Source organism: Rhincodon typus, chromosome 7, assembly GCF_021869965.1.
Source record: "Rhincodon typus isolate 14 chromosome 7, sRhiTyp1.1, whole genome shotgun sequence".
NCBI lineage: Eukaryota > Metazoa > Chordata > Chondrichthyes > Orectolobiformes > Rhincodontidae > Rhincodon > Rhincodon typus.
Genome location: NC_063338.1, coordinates 59803034 through 59824096, shown reverse-complemented (window position 1 = coordinate 59824096; position 21063 = coordinate 59803034). Strand labels below are relative to the sequence as shown.

At 38.9% G+C, this 21063-nt stretch overlaps 1 protein-coding gene across 3 annotated transcripts in view; it reads right to left on the bottom strand.

Annotated features, from left to right (window-relative positions):
- cers6 (ceramide synthase 6) overlaps positions 1-21063 on the bottom strand; it is a 244961-nt gene that overhangs the window by 23569 nt on the left and 200329 nt on the right. For all 3 annotated transcript variants that reach the window (XM_020526339.2, XM_020526345.2, XM_048599054.1), the window contains exons 7-8: positions 8713-8841; positions 3037-3143 (exon numbers count right to left, since the gene is read on the bottom strand). In XM_020526339.2, coding sequence (XP_020381928.1) covers positions 3037-3143; positions 8713-8841 — 236 coding nt within the window. The remainder of the gene's footprint in view (positions 1-3036; positions 3144-8712; positions 8842-21063) is intronic.

The following is a 21063-nucleotide window of genomic DNA, read 5'->3' as shown; positions in this document are numbered from 1 at the left end:
ACAGATAGTCACCCCAGGGTGGAATTGAACCTGGGTCCTTGGTGCTATGAAGCAGCAGTGCTAACCACTGAGCCACCATGCCATCCATTGTTTTTGCTAGAGTGTCATAGGCTTAGGCATGACCTGATAGAAGCATATAATGTTATCAGTGGCATGGATAGATTGGATAGTTGGAGTCTTTTTCACAGGGTCAAATACCAGGGGACATAGGTTTAGGGTGAGAGGGTGAAGGTTTATAGGAAATGTGCGAGGCAAATTTTTTACATAGAGGGTGAAATGTCTGGTATGTCTTTCTGCGAGGTGGTGGAAGCAGATATGATAGCAACATTTAAGAGGCATTTAGGCAGACACTTGATCAGGCAAGGAAAAGAGCAGACAGGCAGGATTAGTTTAGAATGGTATCATCGTCGGCTGAAGGGTCTATTCCTGTGCTGTACTGTTTTATGTTCTCTGTTCTTTATGAACCACTTCACACCCTGCCAGTCCTAGAAGCACAAGTTAAAATTGGAGTTTGTGTGTCAAACTTGATCTCATCTTCTGGAGGAAGTGAAATTATGACTGTTCATTGTGACTGTCCTTTATTTGAAAAGCTCTCAGCCTTCATTTTCATTCTAAAATTTAGCTATGTGTATTTCAAGAATCATGAAGGATATTACACCAGAAACATTACAAGGCAATTAATGCAGTTCCTTTTGATTGCATACAGGATTTTAGAAAGATTTTTAATACAAACACTGTGAACTACATGAATATCATTATCCTCCAGGATCTTACTTGACCTTCACAATACAAGTGTTCCATACACTTCTCTTTTTAAAATGCTCACATATTTAAAATGGAAGACAATTATCTACAAATAGATATTAATGATCTCTAAATCTTTTCAACGACGCATGCTCTGTAATCATGTAATTATTGATAGCTATATAAAGAGTTACAGACTTAAACTGAGATTTGATTGCACAAAGTCTGATTTGTAGCATTGATTTTTCCATCACTGTCTATACTGGTACTAAACAAACCATTTTTTGAGCTGCCAGCACTTTTGTTCCACATTGTTTTATGCTTGAAGCTTGTTTCAACACTAGGTGGATCCATGGAGCTCCATAAATTTTTCACAGAAAAATCCACAAGGACACGAAAGTAAATAACCTTGATCACAGAGCTTTAAGGATACACATTTACAATGAATTTACAACAATAGTTTCAGTGCACTACTTATGGCTATGTTCAGGGGACTATGAAGATAGGGCTGGAGAATGGGATGAGCTGTGTAGTTCTTTCGGGAGTTTGTACAGGTTGAATGGCCTCCTTTTCTACTGTAAAAATCTTTGATTCTATGATTCTATCAATCCAATTTTGACGTTCCAGATTTAAAATAACATTTGTCACAATTTTGGAATTTAAATTCCATTCATTGCGAGTGCTAGGTTTTAATAGAAATTATTTACCTCTAAAGCTTTACTAGTACCTACACCAAGCTAACGGTAAAAGCTGGATAAAATGCTATACCTTTTCAAATTCTTGTGAAAAATCAGTATAAAGTGTAAATAAATGGATGGCAGTAAGTGCACAGCAGAAACTTAATTGAATAATTCCAGAAGTGTCAAATACATCACTGAAGCCAAATATTGAATTGATGTTTTAAACTTTATGACAATGATTTGCTGTTATTTTTGGTATTTGTCCTTCATTCTACAAACTTGAAACCATCAAAATCATTGGCCAATACTTTGGCTGACCACTTCAGATCCTTGACAACGATGATGGCAGCTGCTGAAACTGTGTAACTGGGATGACAAATGTAGTTGCTGAAGAACTAAAGTCAACCTTTATACATCTTTTGTAAATGCTGTTTAAAGATGTCATGATATAAAGAAAGAACCTACAGTGTTTAAGATATGAGAGATTTCAAGGCAAATTAGTAATTCATTTACTAGCATGAAGTCAAATGCCATGGAGGTGACTCACAAATAAAGAGAGCATTGTTTTTATCAACAGTCCTCAGGCACTCTTACCTGTTGAATAAAGTGGCTTTATACTCATAAATTATGTAAAAGGTAAATTTTAATAATGAACACATTATTAATTTAGATTCTGTACACTTTGTAGCTCTCATAACATGTACATCATTTAGGACAAATATTTGCTTCTCACTACAAACTACTGTCATTCTAAAATCAGTAATGGGGAGAGCAAAAGAAAGCATGAAAAGAAAATTTCAAGAACAAAGAAACATAACAAATTGGAAGGGAAAACAATCTGCTTTCCATCACACAAGAATTCTAAATTGCTTCACAGAGAAAAGGGTATTATCAGGTTGAGAAGATAAAGTTAAGGAGATGGTGTTATGAAGGAGGGACAGAGAAAAAGAAGTCTGAATTGAAATATTGCTTGCATGCATACAAGCAAGAAAATGTCAAAAATTTTGTTTACTCATAAGTAACAGAAAGCAGAGAATGTTTATGGGAAATCAGAGTATCTTTGATGACCTGTGTTTCTGCCAGGAACATGAATATTGAATCACTTTCCATTTAATTCTGAATTTATTAAACAGGGATTACTGTAGAAGCATTTGGAAAATCCAGGAAGGCAACCATGTGATTTGAAAGTTGCCTTCTCATGTGTGAGATCTTAACTCTAACACTAATCTCAATTAATATTTGATTCAGACTCATCTTTGTTGCATATTTGTTCATCTTGAGCTGGGATTACCTGAGTAAAAGGGAGGAACGTTCAGAAATATAATATTTAAAGAAAATGATGGCAGTCATTTAGAGAAATAGCTACAACTGGAAACTTCAGTTTGCAAAAACAACAAAAAAAATCATAATTTTAAGAATCCTTAATAGGTTAGGAATGAGTGAGATTGTTTTAAATTTATTCCACTTCAGCCTCTGGGTTTCTGTTGAATAAGATTATTTAACAAAATGCTCTCCTTTTCTGTTGTAATTGCATTTTCAGTGTGCTTGGAAAAGTGAGAACTGGAAAGTTGCTGTTAAACAAATTGAATTATCTGACTGAAAACTTACTCACCATATTGGATAAAGGCCAAGCCTCGTACTAATGAAGAGCAAGGCGAACATTACGAACAGGAGGTCACATAATCTTTGACACTTGGCGTAGTTTGCCATTTTAGCTGCCTGTGAATTATAAAAACATTCTGTGGATTTTCAACGTCTGACTAATATTGGCATGTATTTAATAGGCTACTATCCAGAAGAGCTCTGAACTAGATCAAAAGTGACTCAGCAAATCATTATTATGTGTCTAGTCAAAAATAATATCACTGTACCAGGATCATTACGTGTGATGGACTCAAAAACTTTAAATATTTTCTTGCTTAATTAAAATCTATGACTCTTGGCCATATATACAAAGTCACTGATATATTGATTTGTGTTTAGTTAGTTAAATTCAGTAAAATGAAATAGTATGAATGGAATAAGCAGAAAAATCAAGAAGTGAGCTGATACATAAACACTTTGAAAGGAGCAATAAGTCAATTATGTGCTTGAGAACTGACAGACTGATTAATCTACAGTTAATACCATTTATCGCATAAGCTAAGCAACTGACAATCGTCTTCGAAAATCTATAGACAAAGAGTCTCTTCGATGAAACCTATTTAAGTCAAACATAAAAAGAAATCTAGTTGATAAAGGTAATCTGCCAAATGTGGATAAACTGATAAATAATTACTATCAACTTTGTTGCTTTTGAGGTTTTAGTAGGACAACTTATCATGAGTTCATGCGATGAACTTTCTTTTGCATTCAAGAAAAGCCAAGCTTTATAAATTTGTGAACAAACACAGAAGTTGTTGGAAAAGCTCAGCAGCTCTGGCAGCACCTGTGAAGAAAAATCTGAGTTAACATTTCAGGTCCGGTGACCCTTCTCTGAGTTTCCAGATCTGCTGAGCTTTTCCAGTAACTTCTGTTTTGTTCTTGATTTATAGCATCCACAGTTCTTTTGGTTTTTACAATTTTGTGGTTTGTTAACTGCACACCCACCCTACGTTATTTATGTTAATTTTGTCTTTTCATTTCAGGGTTGGGTTTACTGGTGTATCTATTCAATGAGAGACCAGTTAGAAGGAACATCGAGGTCCTCCAAACAATAGCCTTGAATTTCTAATGGCCTGATAGTTGCAGCAGTTTAATCCCTTGAAACTGCCTGAGAAATTGAAATTTCCTTCAGGCAATCACCCTGTGTCTAAAATCCTCTGGAAAAAATCCCTTAGAGAAGGAAACTTCAGAAGACTCAGACTCATAAACTTTATAGTTACCAAGGAAAGGTTAGAAGATTAAAAACCTTGCTCCAACTCCTGCATAGCTATTAAACTGAACCCTTAACTCATCACAGAGAGTTCCCAACTAAACCATATTGAACTTCACAGCCCCAGACCTGACAACCCCTCCTCCTGAAACAACCCATGATCTTGATCCAAACCCTCTAACCTGACCCCACTACAACTGACAACTATCCCCCAAGCTCCAAAACCAACACACCCTTGACAAGACGCTGCCTCACTGGACCTGAGAGCACCCCGAAACCCAAACCTCAATCCTGACCTGACCAAACCATGCCAAACCAACAACTCCCCAACCCGGTACCTCAACATCAAACAATGGCCCACCCTGACCTAATACATCTGTCCAGGCCAGGTCCAGTCAGACCTGACACCATAACATCGTGCACCCCCTCCCCCAAATCACCCCTCTCCTCCCACAATGCCCTACCGGACACCTAACCCTAACCTGACCCATGCAGCCCTGACGCAGAAGGATCCGTCAGTCCTGTGTGCCCGCCAGACCCATGACCCTCTCCCTTCTCAACACCATCACAACATGACCCCCTCACCTGACCCAACACCCCACGTGCCCAATTTGACTCGGCTGGCCTCGACACCCTTCCTACTGTCCGATCCCTCCACCTACTATAAGAATCAGCTATCTATCCATCCAGGCCATGCAGGTACCCAACCTCCCTTAACCAATTGGCACCCTAGCCCCTCACCAATTAGCACCCTACTCTCTCCCTCACCTGGCATACTGGCCTACTTCACTCACAGGGCACACTAGCCCTCAATCCACTTACACTTCCAATCCGCCTGACACACTGCCCTCTAACCCACTTACCATACAATCAACTCAACTGCCTGCCACTCTGTCCCTCACTTACCTGCCATCCAAACTCTAATGGAATTCCAACTGTGAGTAGAATTTCTATATCTAGCCTATATCTCAGCTCCCAACGGTGATTAAAGCCTCCCCCAAAACCTCACCCTTATCTCCCTTACCCCAGCTCAAATCCCATGCTAGCCCATTTGCCCATGCCACCCTTATGAATCCACCACTTCTCCATGTATGCTTAATAGCTAAACAACTAGTATGAACAATGTACATTCGTTAGGTTCCATGCTACAATGATGGAAATATTCTTTAATGTTTGTAATTTATTAGTTTCTATCAAGAAACAAGCAATCACATCAAATAAACAATCTGTTACTACAATTAATTGAAACAGTGATTCATTTTCAGATAAATGGAACACCTACCAAGCTGAAACCTATTAACACTTAAAAGTCAACAAAACATTATAATGGCCAATTATCCAAAGAATAGACTTGCTGATCTCTTAGTTATGAACTGTTAGTTCCCTTTTTTAGTAACGAAGAGGGATTGGATAGACTGGGATTGTCTTCCTTGGAGCAGAGGAGACTGAGCTGGTACATGATTGAGATGTATAAAATTATGAGGGGCATAGACAGGGTAGATGGGAAAAAACTTTCCCCTTTGTGGAGGGACCAATGACCCAGGGGTATAGATTTAAGGTAAGGGGTAGGAGGTTTAAAGGGTTTTGTTTTAAACTTGGAGAGTGGTGGAAATCTGGAACTCACTGCCTGTAAGAGTGTAAAGGCAGAAACCTTCACAACATTTAAGAAGTACTGAGATGTATACTTGCGATGCCAAAGCACATAAAGCTATAGATCAAGTGCTGGGAAATGGGATGAGAATAGTTAGGTGGTTGTTTTTGACCATCGCAGATTTGATGCACTGAAATAACTTTTTCTGTGCCATAGGCCTCTGTACTCCGTGAGGCAAAAAAAAAGCTGTTAATTTCAAAGCAGAAGCACTTGAAGAGGCAGGTGGTTATATTGTTTTAAAATAGTTATCTTTCTCAATAAAGTAACCAGTAAAATCACAGAAGACAATATGATAGCACAGGCTAACAATATTGATTATCACTGCACCTCGAAGTTTATGTGCTTACAGAAGGCACAAATGGCATTTCAAAATTATTAAATATTCAAGGGGCTAAAGGAGAGGGGAAATAAATACAATAACTATCACTAGAGAAAAAGTGTTAAGGAAACAAACAGGGCTAAAGGTTGATAAGACCCCTGGACCTGATGGGATGCATCCTAGGATATTAAAGGAAGTAATTACAGCGACAGTGGATGCACTTGAAGTAATCTTCCAGAGTTTTGGAAAACTGCCAGTGTAAATTTAAAGAAGGAAGGAGACAAAACAAAAGTCAAATATGAGACATTTAGTTTAACATCTGTTACTGGGGAAATGTATGAGTGTATTATAAAGGATGTAATAGCATAGTGCTTAGAAGTACATAAAATGATCAAACAGAGTCAGCATGGCTTCATGAAGGGGAGATCATGGCTGATAAATTTACTAGAATTCTTTGAGGACCTAACAAGTAGGATGGATAAAGGGAAGCAGTGGATGTAATATATTTGGAATTTCAGAAGATGTTTGATAAGATACCATGCATTAGGCTAATTAATAAGATAACAGCCCGTGGTGTTAGACATCGTATATTAGCATCAACACAAGATTTGCTAACACAGAAGACAGAGAGTTGGGATAAGGGGGAATTTTAGAACAGTAACCTGTAACTAGTACCTTAGAGAGGAGCGCTGGAGCCACAGTTCTTTGCAATATTACTGTCCTAGTCGAGGAAAGTGGGTGTAGAATAGACATGTTTGCAGATGACCCAAAAGTATGTGGAAAAGCAAATGATGAGGATGACACAATGAGTCTGCAGTGGGATATAGATGGATTAGGAGAATGGGTGAAAACATGGCAGATGGACCATAATGTGGGGAAATGTGAAGGTATGCACTTTGGCAGGAAGAATAGAAGAGCTGCATATTATTTAAATGGAGAAAGACTGCTGAAAGCTGCAGAACAGATGGATTTGGGAGTGCTAGCATCAAAATTCAGTGGTTGATGGGGAAGGCAAATGGAATGTTGGCCTTTATTTCAAAGGAAATGGTGTATAGAAGTAGAGTGGTTTTGCTAAAACTATGCACTTGTCGGACCACAACTGGAACATTGTCAAATGTTTTGGCCCCTTATTCAAGGAAAGGTATACTGGCACTGGAATCAGTCCAGACAAGGTTCACTAGGCTGGTAGTAGGTAATGGAGGGAACTGTTTTATGAGTAAAGGTTGAGTAGATTGGGCCTGTACTTAATGGAATATAGAAGAATGAGAGAGGCAAACTTCTTGAACCATATACGATTCTTAGGGAAGGAAAAATTGGCAGATGTTGGAAATTAGAAACAAAAATAGAAATTGCTGGAAAAGCTCAGCGGGTCTGGCAGCATCTGTGGAGAGAAAGCAGAGTTAACGCTATGGGTCACTGATATATCCAAGGCTGAGACAGACAGATTTTTAATCAGTAAAGAAATAAGGGTTATAGAGAAAAGGCTGGAAAATGGAGTTGAGGGTTATCAGATCAACCATGAATTCACTGAATGGCAGAGCACACTTGATGGGCTGAATGGCTTTCTTCTGCTCTTATGTCGCATGCTGTTATTGAGAGTAGTTTTCTAACAATGCTCATAAATAACTTTAAATTACTTAGATCCTCTAACTTTCATTTTTGGTGCAAGTTTATTATTTTTTGTAAAACGTCTGCTTTCCCACCTCAACCTGAACCAGATAAAGTGTGCTTGCCCAATGGCATAGCTAAACGCAGCAAATAGCAGAACACATATATCAGAAATGTTGAGGACTTGATTGTCTGATTTAGCTGATTTAATCAGTTTACTACTGTCTACACAACTACATTACAAATGAGACAATCAGTCATGGTTCCTCCTCACAATTTTTCTGTTGTTAGTGCACGTATGCATATGTTGGAATGAGGTTAGAATCAGAAAATGGTCAGGTTTCATTACTAAGGTGAGTGAACAAAGCATAACTACTGAAGCGATGGCTAATTGTGACCTTCCAAGGAGCTGATGCCTTCAGGACAAAAAGAGAGAATATAGGACTGGAAGAAAGAAAATGTTAAAAATCAAATTCCAATTGTTTCCAAAATCTAAATTTAAAGCATCTTATCAGTAAAATTGACAAAATAAACTTAACTGATTTCTCATATTGGATAACTCATTATGGATAAGTATTAAGCGAGGGCCTGATGGTAACCCATAAAAGTGGAGTTCATCAACCTTGTAACTGAAGTTTTGGAAGGTAAACAATATAATGGGGTTTACAAGTTGGAGAATAACAAAATAAATTAAGAAGTGGGAATATTGCAAATTTTTTTGTGATTTCTCCCTTTTTGTTTCATGTAGTCCTAGTACAGATCTTGTGCAAGAGGAAAGATATTTTCTCTAAAGAGATGTGTGATGTTGCCCAATAATATTTAAGGAGCCTTTAAAAGGTATGAACACTTTCCTTACCTCTAAAAGAAAATCAGATGCATCATGAAGGCACATGACCAGTGTTCCTACACGTACCATGTTGTTGACATATGAAAACGTTATAAGTGCTATTGTTGCAAGGTGATGCACAAACATAATGGCAAAGTCCTAAAACAAGAAGAAAAAGCTAGGTAACCACTTAGTGCAAGCTTCACATCAGCTCTCCAATACACTACATGGCGTACGGTTGCAAGATTTAAAATACCATCATAGGATTTTGACAATTCATTTCTAGCTAAGTATCTGATGGAACATAATGTTTACTTCAAGTCCATATTGATTACAAATGCTCCCAATGGTACACTTCTTCATCTTTTCTCAAAGAATTAACTGAATTTTTAGTTTTGGCTTCACTCCTTCAGTGTAAGGGTGAATTGCAACTTCTAGACACTATTTTATGCCTCCTTGTATTTTTCATTTGTGGGACAATGACCAAAATATTTAAAGCCCTTTAAGGCTATATTCAATGACGTGCTATCTCAACTCCCAGTTAATGCTTGTTCAAGTTGCTTGGTTGATAATAGTCAGCAGTGCTATATTACCTTCCAGAAGATAATCTACAAATGGTTAGAATTTTGCTAAGGAGAACTCTTGGAAAAGTTATGGTGGAAAAAGAACAAGAGGTGGGATATGTGATTGATGGTGTGTGGGTTGTCAGTGGTGTTTCAGATTTTAGTTTAATTGTTACTCAGAAGTCACTGTAGATTTTTAATACTCTAACATTTTCTGGGTGACTATTAAGCTTAACTGAGTTGGGACTCTCCAATTTTCCTGGCTTTTTGAGCTTTTCTAGATAGTTCCAGATGCAGGGGAAATGCCTATCAGAAGCATCAATTTCTCAGGCAATTCCCACAGAGTCTGTACAGCAGGAGTTCATGTGGCCCTGAAGTGCAACACTATTCGACACTGCTGCAATGACTATCTGGCCATTGAGATATCCAGACACAATCCCTTACACTGCTGATGAGAACGCTCTTGCCACTCAAAACAAAATCTTCTGGAAAACATTGTATGAAGGGTAAAAAGATCATGCTCACAGTTAAGGTTTAATATCAAGTGCCCATCAGCTACAATTCAAGCTTCACATTCCAACTCATGGAATCCAAATTCCATGGCATGTGGTGTGTGTCTGTGCTGTGATCAACCGGATGATGGTAATGCAGAGGTTTCATTTTAGGGTGAGGTTTACTACTTGTTATGCTGTTCATGAACACTAATTAATGTTTTGTCTGCACTGAATTGTTAAACTGTATTCTTTATGGCTGGAAACAGCGTAGGAAAGATCAAAAATTCCAGCCACACAATGTCTTTTCAAAGGGAAAACTGCTAGCTCACAGGTCAGGCAGGCTGGTTACAGTAGGATGCACAAGGTGAATAAATAACTCATAATAAGTGTGGACATGATGGAGCAGTTTGTGGTCTCATTTTCTAGCAGGAGAATTAATGAGAGACATGTATTGTCTCCTCTGGGATGGCCATATTATTAAATTCCTTTAATTGGCCAGTGATAAGCTACTGAGGGCTACTCGCTACTCATTTTTCCCAGCAGCTCCATTGGAGAGGCAGTAACTGCAGTCAGAACGACACCCACTGCACAGCTGCTATTAGGGAGTGAACCTGAACACAGTTAAATAAAGTAGGGTTTTGTGGGGTTGGGTTCACAGGGGATGGTATGTAAGGGGGACTGGCAACAATAGCAGAGGGTGGCTCTCAGCTGACACTTGCTTTCCAACATTTAATGCCTTGATTAGGCACTAAGTGCCTTTGAAGGAGGGACCCTATTGCAGGAAAACACAAACTAGTTTTCCTGTCAGTCTCCTTGCATGGAAACAAGCTGCCTACTGCTTGGATAATATTAGTGGTGGCTGAATGAAGCCCTTAGGGGTTGTTAATTCATGGCCTGAAATAGACGTAGGGCAGGAAGCCAACAGCGTTTTTTTCCACCTCAGACTTAAACATTCACAAGGGTAAGTAGAAAAATGGGAGATACTCACACACTAACAACTCCTTTTAATTAATTGTCAAACACACCGTGAGAGAGGCATGAAATACTTTAATGGAATCTGATCTGCAAATTTAATCACTTTATATTTCACACTGCAGGATAATCATCATGTGCCATTTTATATAGCTTTGAGGAAAGGGCTTCAATATATCTCCCAAGGATATTGAATGACACATTTTGGTTAATTTCATTGCAATAAATAGTCAGTTTCAATAACAGTGTGTTTTCTTTTATAAAACAGCTTTTGTATTAAAGCCAAGTACAGTGTAATGATTAGGTGAGTGGCATCATTATTGTATTGAGAATAGCAATGTGTAAATTTCATTGCTTATATTATACTCAGTGTATTTGCAGTTTTTATTGAACCAAACCATCTCTTGGATTACAGTATGAGGTTTCACATCTTCATTCTCAGTGTCACTGAAAGTGTATAGTGCTCAGTTCATTTTTCAAGAAAAGGAGAAACATGTGGCCATGCCATAGTCCAGTAATCTGCTTACTGAGCATGAATTCTTTGTTGTTTTGTGGTATTATTTCTCAGGATGCCAGACAAAAGAGAATAAAAAATGATGCCTGATAGCAGGAGCAGTCAATAACATTAAACCGAGACAGTATCCACCAGAAACATGACAGGAAGACAGTAACAAAATCAATTCTCTGTGATCAGTTTGGTAATTCCTCAATGTGAGTTGTAGCTGGGATTTTATAAAATGGTCTTGAGCCCCAAACATGAGCACGCTACTGTGAAGCTCCTGCCGCAGGACATTTTGCTTTCACATCAACAACTGTAATAATAATAATTACCAAATATCTTTATTGTGCTCTCATGTGATATATTTCCTTTATCATGCCACATAATCTGCTTTAAAAGAGAGCTGTAAAACTGCTGTTTATGCTGGATTTTCTCACTAGCTGTTTGTTATAAGCAAAACTCCTTGGGCCTGCACACTTCGGCCTGCAGCTTACTCAGGTTAACTTTTCTAGCTTTTATTTTGTACCCTCCAAAGGTTTGAGCTCACCCAATAGTACCTAGTATCCATACTGTACCAAGTCACACTCACCCAGCATCTCTGTGCTTGTAAACCTACATTAGCCTTGAAACCAGTAATGCATCAAATTTAAAATTCTCAGGTTTGTTTTCAAATCTTCCATGACCTGCCTCTTTCTATCTCTCTTACTTCCTGCCACCCTACAATGCAAGACACTAATCTAATTCTGGCCACTACACATCTGCAATCTTAACTGTTTAATCTTGGTGCAAGACCTTTTAATTTCAGACCTCTAAACACTGGAACTTCCTTAAAATGCTTCAGTCCTTGACCTTTCTCTCTTCTCCCTTAAGATGTTCCATTAAATCTACATCTTTGGTGAAGTCTTTGTTCATCTGCCTTAATCTATCCTTGAGTGGCTTGCTTTCAAATTTTGTTTGATCATGTTCTTGTGAAGCAACTTGGGATGTTTGACTGCATTGAAGGTGATGTACAAATCCAAATTGTTGGTGTTGTTAAAGGAAATTCAAATTTTGTTATAGTTCAGAAGGAGGTCTTTTGTCTTGTCTATATTGGCTGTCTGAATGAGCAATTCAACTAGTGTCCCTCTACTTTGCCCCCATAACTCTGCACATACTTCCTCTTCATAATTCCCTTTTGAATGTTTCAAATGAACCTGCCTCGACCACCACACTCTCCAGTACTGTATTCCAAACCTGAACTGCTCACAATGTGAAGAAGTTTTTCCTTGGATCAGGATCATCTTTTGTGTCACAGACACAGAAGCATTTGAGAATTAGATTGAGATTTGATTGAACTTTCCCATTGTTACAAAATTGTGAATCAAACACTCCAAGAGGATAAGAATACATCCTCCAAGTATACCAGTGGCAAATTCTACCAGTGCATCTTCCTGAGAAACAAGCTTCCAAAGTTCTAAAGTATAACAGTTTGTGTGTGAATAGGATTTGCAGCCAATCCATAAAATATTTGTGAGGTGACAACATGCACAACTGATGCATTTTTATAACAGATTTTAGTTCAAATAATGTTACCACATCAACTGCTTGCCAAATATATTAAATCTTTAGCAAACCTCACTGCCACCTTCAAGTTCTCCTCCAAGCCACTCACCATCCTGACTTGGAAATATATCGCTGCTCTTTTACTGTCATTGGGTCAAAATCCTGGAATTCCCTCCCAAATGGCAACCCATCGCAGGTAGGCTGTGGCGGTTCAAGAAGGCAGTTCACCACCACCTTCTCAAGGGCAACTAGGAGTGGGCAATAAATGCTAGCCCAGCCAATGATGCCCAAATTCCACAAATGAATTAAAAAAAACTCAGTCTCAAAATTTCTTGGCAATGCTACCACTGAAAATCTGGTGAAATCCTGGCGATAACAACAGCTCCCTGAGTTTGCTGGGAGGGACTTGTCTTCCCTATAAGTCAAAGTAAAACTGGGTGTTTTAAAATTGAAATTTAGAGTTTGGCTGGAAGTTGGGCAGCTGAGAACATTATATGGGTAATTGGAAGGTCCTGCTGAATTTCAAGACAAATCTCATTTGATTGTCATTTTGCTGTCTTTCTTTCCAAACAGCCAGCCATGTTGAGAGGCCAGAGATATGCCATCCTACTCCACATTAACAATGAGCCTTGAAACTTTGTTTAGAACTGTAAAGCACCATTGATTGTAAATATTTTTACATCAACCAGTTCAGTGACATTATTTCACATCTCTGGAGCAAGATGTACTTGAATACAGGCCTCCTGGCCCAGAGGTAGGGATAGTACCACTCCAGCGGAAGAATCCCACCATTAATTGCTTATTTTCTAATCAACCTGCTCAGATATGTTATTACACACCTCTGGAGCAGGTGGGACTTGAACTTGTGTTTCCTGGCTCAGATGTGGGGACATTACCACTGCACCACAAGAGTTCCACCTAACTTTAATTTTAACTGATAGGATCAAAACTCAAGGGATTGTGGTGGTCCCAGCTTTGAAGCTATGAATTCTGTTCTTGATTCCGTACTTCTATTTGAACTCAGGATTATAGAAGCATGCACATTTTGATTTGGATACATCTAGTAGAATTGAGATGAGACAAAGCATTTATTGCATGATAAGATGCCTACTCTACATGTTCCTCACCAACTAAGTACCCAATTTATCAACTATTTGCAGATGAAGTGTACAAATTACATATTTAATTCAATCTGCCTGCCTAAATACACGGTAGTGTTGTGAATTTATTTTGGATGCAAAGGTGCTATCTCGCCAAACAAATAACTGCAAGGTGCAATTTGTTTTGCTGATACTAAAGCACATTCAAAACTAATTTCTTATTGTTTCTTCCTCATTGTGTTAGTTACATAGAGGATTCACTGCACACAAACAGCACCTAAGAAGAGATATTTATCTGCAGATAACAAGGTGTAGAGCTGGATGAACACAGCAGGCCAAGCAGCATCAGAGGAGCAGGAAAGCTGACGTTTCAGGTCTGGACCCTTCTTCAGAAATGGGGGAGGGGAAGGGGATTCTGAAATAAATAGAGAGAGAGGGGGAGGCGGATGGAAGATGGATAAAGAAGCAGATAGGTGGAAAAGAGACGGACAGGTCAAGGAGGCGGGGATGGAGCCAGTAAAGGTGAGTGTAGGGGGGGGGACGGGGGGGGGGTGGGAAAGCCGGGGGAAGGGGTAAGGGGGGGGGGGATGAGGTAGGTAGGAGGTGGGGATGGGGGTTGAGGTGGGAGGAGTGGATAGGTGGGAGAAAGGACGGACAGGTTAGGGAGGCGGGGACGAGCTGGGCTGGTTTTGGGATGCGGTAGGGGGAGAGGAGATTTTGAAGCTTGTGAAGTCCACATTGATACCGTTGGGCTGCAGGGTTCCCAAGTGAAATATGAGCTGCCTGCAACCTTCGGGTGGCATTGTTGTGGCACTGGAGGAGGCCCAGGATGGACATATTGTCCAAGGAGTGGGAGGGGGAGTTGAAGTGGTTCGCGACTAGGAGGTGCAGTCGTTTGTCGCGAACTGAGCGTAGGTGTTCCACAAAGCGGTCTCCAAGCCTCCGCTTGATTTCCCTGATGTAGAGGAGGCCATAACGGGAACAGCGGATACAGTATACCACATTAGCAGATGTGCAGGTGAACATCTGTTTGATGTGGAAGGTTTTCTTGGGGCCTGGGATGGGGGTGAGGGGGGAGGTGTAGGGGCAGGTGTAGCACTTCCTGCGGTTGCAGGGAAAAGTGCCGCAGGTGGTGGGGCTACTGGGGAGTGTGGAGCAGACAAGGGAGTCTGTGGTATACTGTATCCGCTGTTCCCGTTGTGGCCTCCTCTATATAGGGGAAACCAAGCGGAGGCTTGGAGACCGCTTTGTGGAACACCTACGCTCGGTTCGCAACAAACAACTGCACCTCCCAGTCATGAACCACTTCAACTCCCCCTCCCACTTCTTGGATGACATGTCCATCTTGGTCCTCCTCCAGTGCCACAACGATGCCACACAAAGGTTGCAGGAACAGCACCTCATGTTTCGCTTGGGAACCCTGCAGCCCAATGGTATCAATATGGACTTCACAAGCTTCAAAATCTCCCCGTCCCAAAACCAGCCCAGCTCATTCCTGCCTCCCTAACCTGTCCATCCTTTCTCCCACCTATCCACTCCTCCCACCTCAACCCCCACCCCCAACATCCTACCTACCAGCCTCATCCCCGCCTCCTTGACCTGTCCGTCTTCCCTGGACTGACCAACCCCCATCCTAACTCCCCACCTACACTCACCTTTACTGGTTCCATCCCGGCCTCCTTGACCTGTCCGTCTCCTCTCCACCTTTCTGCTTCTTTATCCATCTTCCATCCGCCTCCCCCTCTCTCTCTATTTATTTCAGAATCCCCTTCCCCTCCCCCATTTCTGAAGAAGGGTTCAGACCCGAAATGAGAGCTTTCCTGCTCCTCTGATGCTGCTTGGCCTGCAGTGTTCATCCAGCTCTACATCTTGTTATCTCAGATTCTCCAGCATTGGCAGTTCCTACTATCTATTTATCTGCAGCATTTCTTACAGCTCATCTAATACTTTCAACTATGCCACCATGGGTGCAGACTCCACCTGGGCATTTGGTGCAGCATTGGGATAAGTCTGTTCTTCATAAAGATGTTTATTAATTCACTATTCCTAGCTCATGAAAGAAATATCTTCTCAAGAAGATTGTAAAGAAAAATGAATCCAGCGAATCTTAATTAAGATGGCAGAGAGCCATTTCTCAACGTTTCTGAACATAAAGGTAACAATTAGCTGAAAAAAATCATAAATGGGGCAAATTTGACACTATACTGGCATTACATGTAGTATAAAAAACATTTGCACCCAATGGTGCCTTTTGTCTCCTAAGTCTGTAGCACGAGTCCTGACATAAACTTTTGGGATGGAAACTAGTTGTTGTTCTTCAGGGTATAATGCCTTATGCTTGATCTGTTATTGGCACTGTTGCCTTAATTTATAATGACTGCTCTTCAAGGCTTCTGGACAGTTGCCAAAAACAATCATTCGTGATCTGAAATTTTGCAGGCAAGCTTCCAGCATATGAAAAGCGAGTTTGGAAAGTCCACTCTACCTATTAAAATGAGGCCCCAGGATCAATACTGATCTTGCATTGGGACTACATGTTGCAGTAGAATTATCCTTTCCTGCACTTAGTTTAGATTGGCCTAATGATGGTACCAAAGTTCAATTTCATGATTGCTTTTTTACTTCAGAAAGAACAGATGGAATTGGTAAATGCTAAAAGAAAACATCACTCTGCTGTTTTGGGGATCATTTGCACTACAGCTATACTGACGATGTGATGTGGTTTCACTTCACTGTGATGATCCAGTTACAGCATAAATATAGCATGACTAGACTGACATGCAGAAAGACTCTCTGGATTGCATTTGCTTCCAAGGCTGTTTGCACCTTAATACCTAACTTATACAATACAATCTAATAGTTCACGTGAAGCCAAAATCGCTTAGAATCAGTGTTTAATTTATTAGGTAAATTGACTCTTAAAATAATGCAATTTAAATTTAAACAAAACCAAAAAATGTTATTGCATTCTTCTGAGAGCTCATTATTTTAAGCAGTGCTGTTAAAATATATTTTTAAATATTACAAATTGTTATCATCAATTTAGGTAATTAATTGAGTTGATCTTGGTCATCAACCTTCCTACATTAAATAGCTTTTTACTACTAATACTTGAAAACCTTGTCAGTGCATAAGCATTTGTGCTCACTGAAGCAATGAAATAATCCATAGTTCATTAATATTTAGATAGCCGTCAAATTAATTTGCCCTGCACTCCATCAAAAATATCTTTTAAATTAACTGTTAGAACTGTATATGAAATGTGGAAGACTCTTGAGTATAGAAATTAAGCAAGAAAAAGGAACAGAGAGCGAGCACCATACTATATTGGTGTGCAATGATGAAAGTCTGCACAGTGAACAATTTATGGATGCAAGAACTGAAAGGAAAAAAAAACATAAGCACGATGTGCATACGGTCAGCAAGTACTGTACATGGTAAGGAGGGTGCCATGAAATGTGATAAGAATTTAAGTGCTTGTGGGTCTCAGTCTGGCTGTATAGACAGAATATGTTTTCAGGTGATGCTTTTGCTATCCTGTCAAAAACTGTGCTCTGCACTATGATTTCAGAATAATGAATTCTGCTGTTCTACAATTTATAAAACTTGAATGTCTTCAACAGGATAACAAAACACAGACCACTTCAAAACATAACATGGATTTGAACAACAATATGCTGTTACCATTTCTAAAATAAACATTTTCCCTTGCCTTTTCTCATTAATCTTCACTGTCAATGTTCTCTTTTCCTGGAGATCCATGCTGCACTACAAATCCATGGACAATGATAGAGTGCACAAGTGGCCAGTCTGGCTGGATTTGATTGTGATCAACATAGTGGATTGCTGGCAACCAATATCAGAAGCTGAAGCCCCAGCTAAAAAAGAGTTTTGTTTTGTTGTAGAAGAGTGAAAATCAAGCCAAATGTGTCTTATATCACTTGTTACTGGAGGGAGGGTGAGCAAAATCAAATTCCTATTATTTACTTTTCAGTGTTTAACATAAGCATAAAATTTGATATCATGGAACATGTGGTTATGTTCTGGGATTTTCACTCACAAAAAACTGAATGCATAACTTTAATGGAATTGTGTTCATCTGCTTTGAAAACATAACTAGTAAGAATAAATATAGTGTAAAGCCTGAACAAACATTTCCAGGCCGACAGTACCTAATATTAATGTAACGGCAAGGAGGAAAGATTTGAAGTAATTACAGATTAGTACACCGGTGCAGGCAAAAAATACTAAAACATGTGAAATGTTGAACAGTAGCCAAGCATGATTAAGTGTGACATCGCCAAGCTGCAAGGTTGTGATAAACTTTTCAACAATGGGAGGTAATGAAACATACACTGTGATAGTGTTCTGTAAAGGCCTACATGTGTTCATTATTTAAAATAAAGTTATTTCAGATTGAATGAACTTGGAATTTCAATTAGATGTCTTTTGTTCTTTTATATTCCTCCTGCTGTCCTTGGTGTTTCCAGTAATAATTATCTCCAAAATTACTCTTGGGAGCTGGTAGAGTAGACACTGTTCCAGATTCTATTTGACTTCCTGTTTAATGATAGCATTCAAAGTTAGTACCAACAAATAGACATGCTGCCTGGAAGAAGTTAAGTCATTCTGTTTTATTCTTAGAGATACAGTGAAATTTTGATCAAATGGTTAAAATACTAATTATGTATTCTCACCTCACATTTGCCACAATATGTTTCTCCTTGCAAATATAAATGCAATGACCAGAATCAACATTAAAAAAAACACTTTTTTTAAGTAACCCAGTTTTTGAACCTTTGCAAACCATTTATCCTAATAATATTTCACTGCGGGTGTAATATTCCCCTCTGTGGAATTGGCGACAGAGGTGACAAGAAGTGGAAATAATTGGGCAAAATGGCTCTGGAGAGTCACTCACCCCCTCTGCAATTAAGTGCTGGAACAGAAGATCCATGGGTAACTTCCTTGGCTTATCATCAATTAAAACCCTTAAGTGGTCAATTAATGGTCAGTGAAGTCAGGGGAGGGGGATGGGGAATATTAGTTGCCACTTAACATGCATGCCTCCGCGCTTACAAATAACTTGTGAAAATTCTGTCCATTGAATTTGAGAGTGATGAATGTTAGTTGGAAACTAGGGCACTAAATTTAAATAGGCATAGATATCAGGGAAAGATTTAGCTGGTAGATTGTGGAATTAGTTTAAAAAGTCTGATGATAAATAAACAGCAACAAATATTTGAAAAATATTCATTATGTTTAATGAGTGCATATTCCTTTGAGAAATAAAACTTCATGGGAAAAGTGATCTATCCTTGGCTTACTAAAGGGAATAGGAATTGTATTCACTGAAAAGAGTTATAGTGTTGCCAGGAACAGTAATAAGCCTGAGGGTTGGCAGAATTTTAGAAACAAGCAAAGGATGACCAAAAGAAATGGTAATGAGGAAGAAGATAGAATATTGTTATCAAGAAATATAAAAACAGATACTGACAGCGTCTTTAAATGCTGAGAAAAAGAAATTAGCAAAAGTGAATGTAGCTTCCTGAGAGGTTAAACAGGAGGAATTATTTTAGGGTATAAGGAATTGTCAGGAATTTTAAATCATGTTCCTAAATTTGCCTTCAAAGTCAAAGATACAAAAACATATCAGAAATAGAGAGGAATTTATTTTGATGGCGGGGAAGGAGGGGCGGGGTCTACTGTGAGCAAGGTCATTAAAATTATTATTATTAGTAAAGGGAAAAAAGTGGACAAAATAATAGGATAAAAAGAAAAAAAAAACTTCAAGTTCTCTAATCCAAGATTTCTTTTTGGTGACAGTAGATAAAGAAGTTGCATTAATTGTGATCTTCCAAAATTCCTCAGATTCTGGAATAATCACAGTGGATATCAAGAAAGAATGGAGAGACAATATAGGAACTGGTCTGAATGTAAGTTGATGTCAGCTAGCTTGAAATCAATCATTAAGGAAGTGCTAGAATTTATTATTAAGGATATAGAAAATCATATGATTTGGCAGAATCAACATAGCTTTATGAAAGTGAAATCATATTGACAAATCCATTAGAACATTTTGAGGATGTGTTATATTTGGCTTTTGAAAAGCCATTCAGGTTCTACGTGAAAGTTTGTCATACAAGGTACTGGCTCATAGTATTGCAATAATGCATTAGTACGAGCATAGGTAAAAGGTCTGAAAATAGAATAGGAATAAACAGATCAGTTTCAGATTTGTAAGCTGTTAGTAGTGAGGTGCAACAAATATCAATATCAATAGCTTTGGCTACAAGACAGTGGCAGTTGGAGTATAATGTGGGAAAATGTCAGGTTAGTCACTGGTGGCAAAAATAGAAACACACAGCATTTTTCAAATCATGAGAAAATTGAAAATGTTGGTGGATATGTTAGAGGATTTTGGTTGTTCTTGAGCATGAAACAGCAAAGCTAAAGCATAGGTACAGCATGAAATTAGGAAGACAAATGGTATGTTGGCCTTTACTGTGAGGTGGATGGAATGTAAATGAAGGGACATCTTGCTATAACTCTATAGGGCACACCCGGAGTATTGTGTACAGTTCTCGTCACCTTATTTAAAGCAGGATATGCTTGCATTGGAAACACTTCAGAGAAGGTTCACTATGCTGATACCTGGGATGAAGCAGTTAACTAAAAATGAATGTTTGAGCAGGATGGGCTGATATTCATTGGAGTTTTGAAGAATGAAAGATTACATTAGTGAAACAAAACATTCTGAGGGGGGTTGATCGAGTATATGTTAAGAACATGTTTCCTCTTGTGAGGAGTTCTGTTCCACAGACAGCAGTAGAGGTCACTGCATAAATTCAAAGCTGATTACTACAGATGTTTTGATTTGAAAATGAGTTGAGGGATATGAGGGACAGGCAGGAAAGTGTAGTTAAAGACATGATCAGATCAGCAATAATCTTATTGATTGGCAGAGCAGGCTTCAGGGGCCATACACCTGCTTCTACTTCTCATGATCTTACAAACTGTCTTATTCTATGATGAGAGAGCAGGTAGTGCAATTTAAAATGAATTTCCATTCAGGACTTCTTTCATTTTAATTGAATAGGATTCTATTATGAGGTCTCCCCAGAAACAACAATTATATAACCTGGTTTTTCAGCTTGGATAAGTAAAACTTGTGTTTTGCAGTGAGACATTAGAGTAATGTAGCTTCAGAG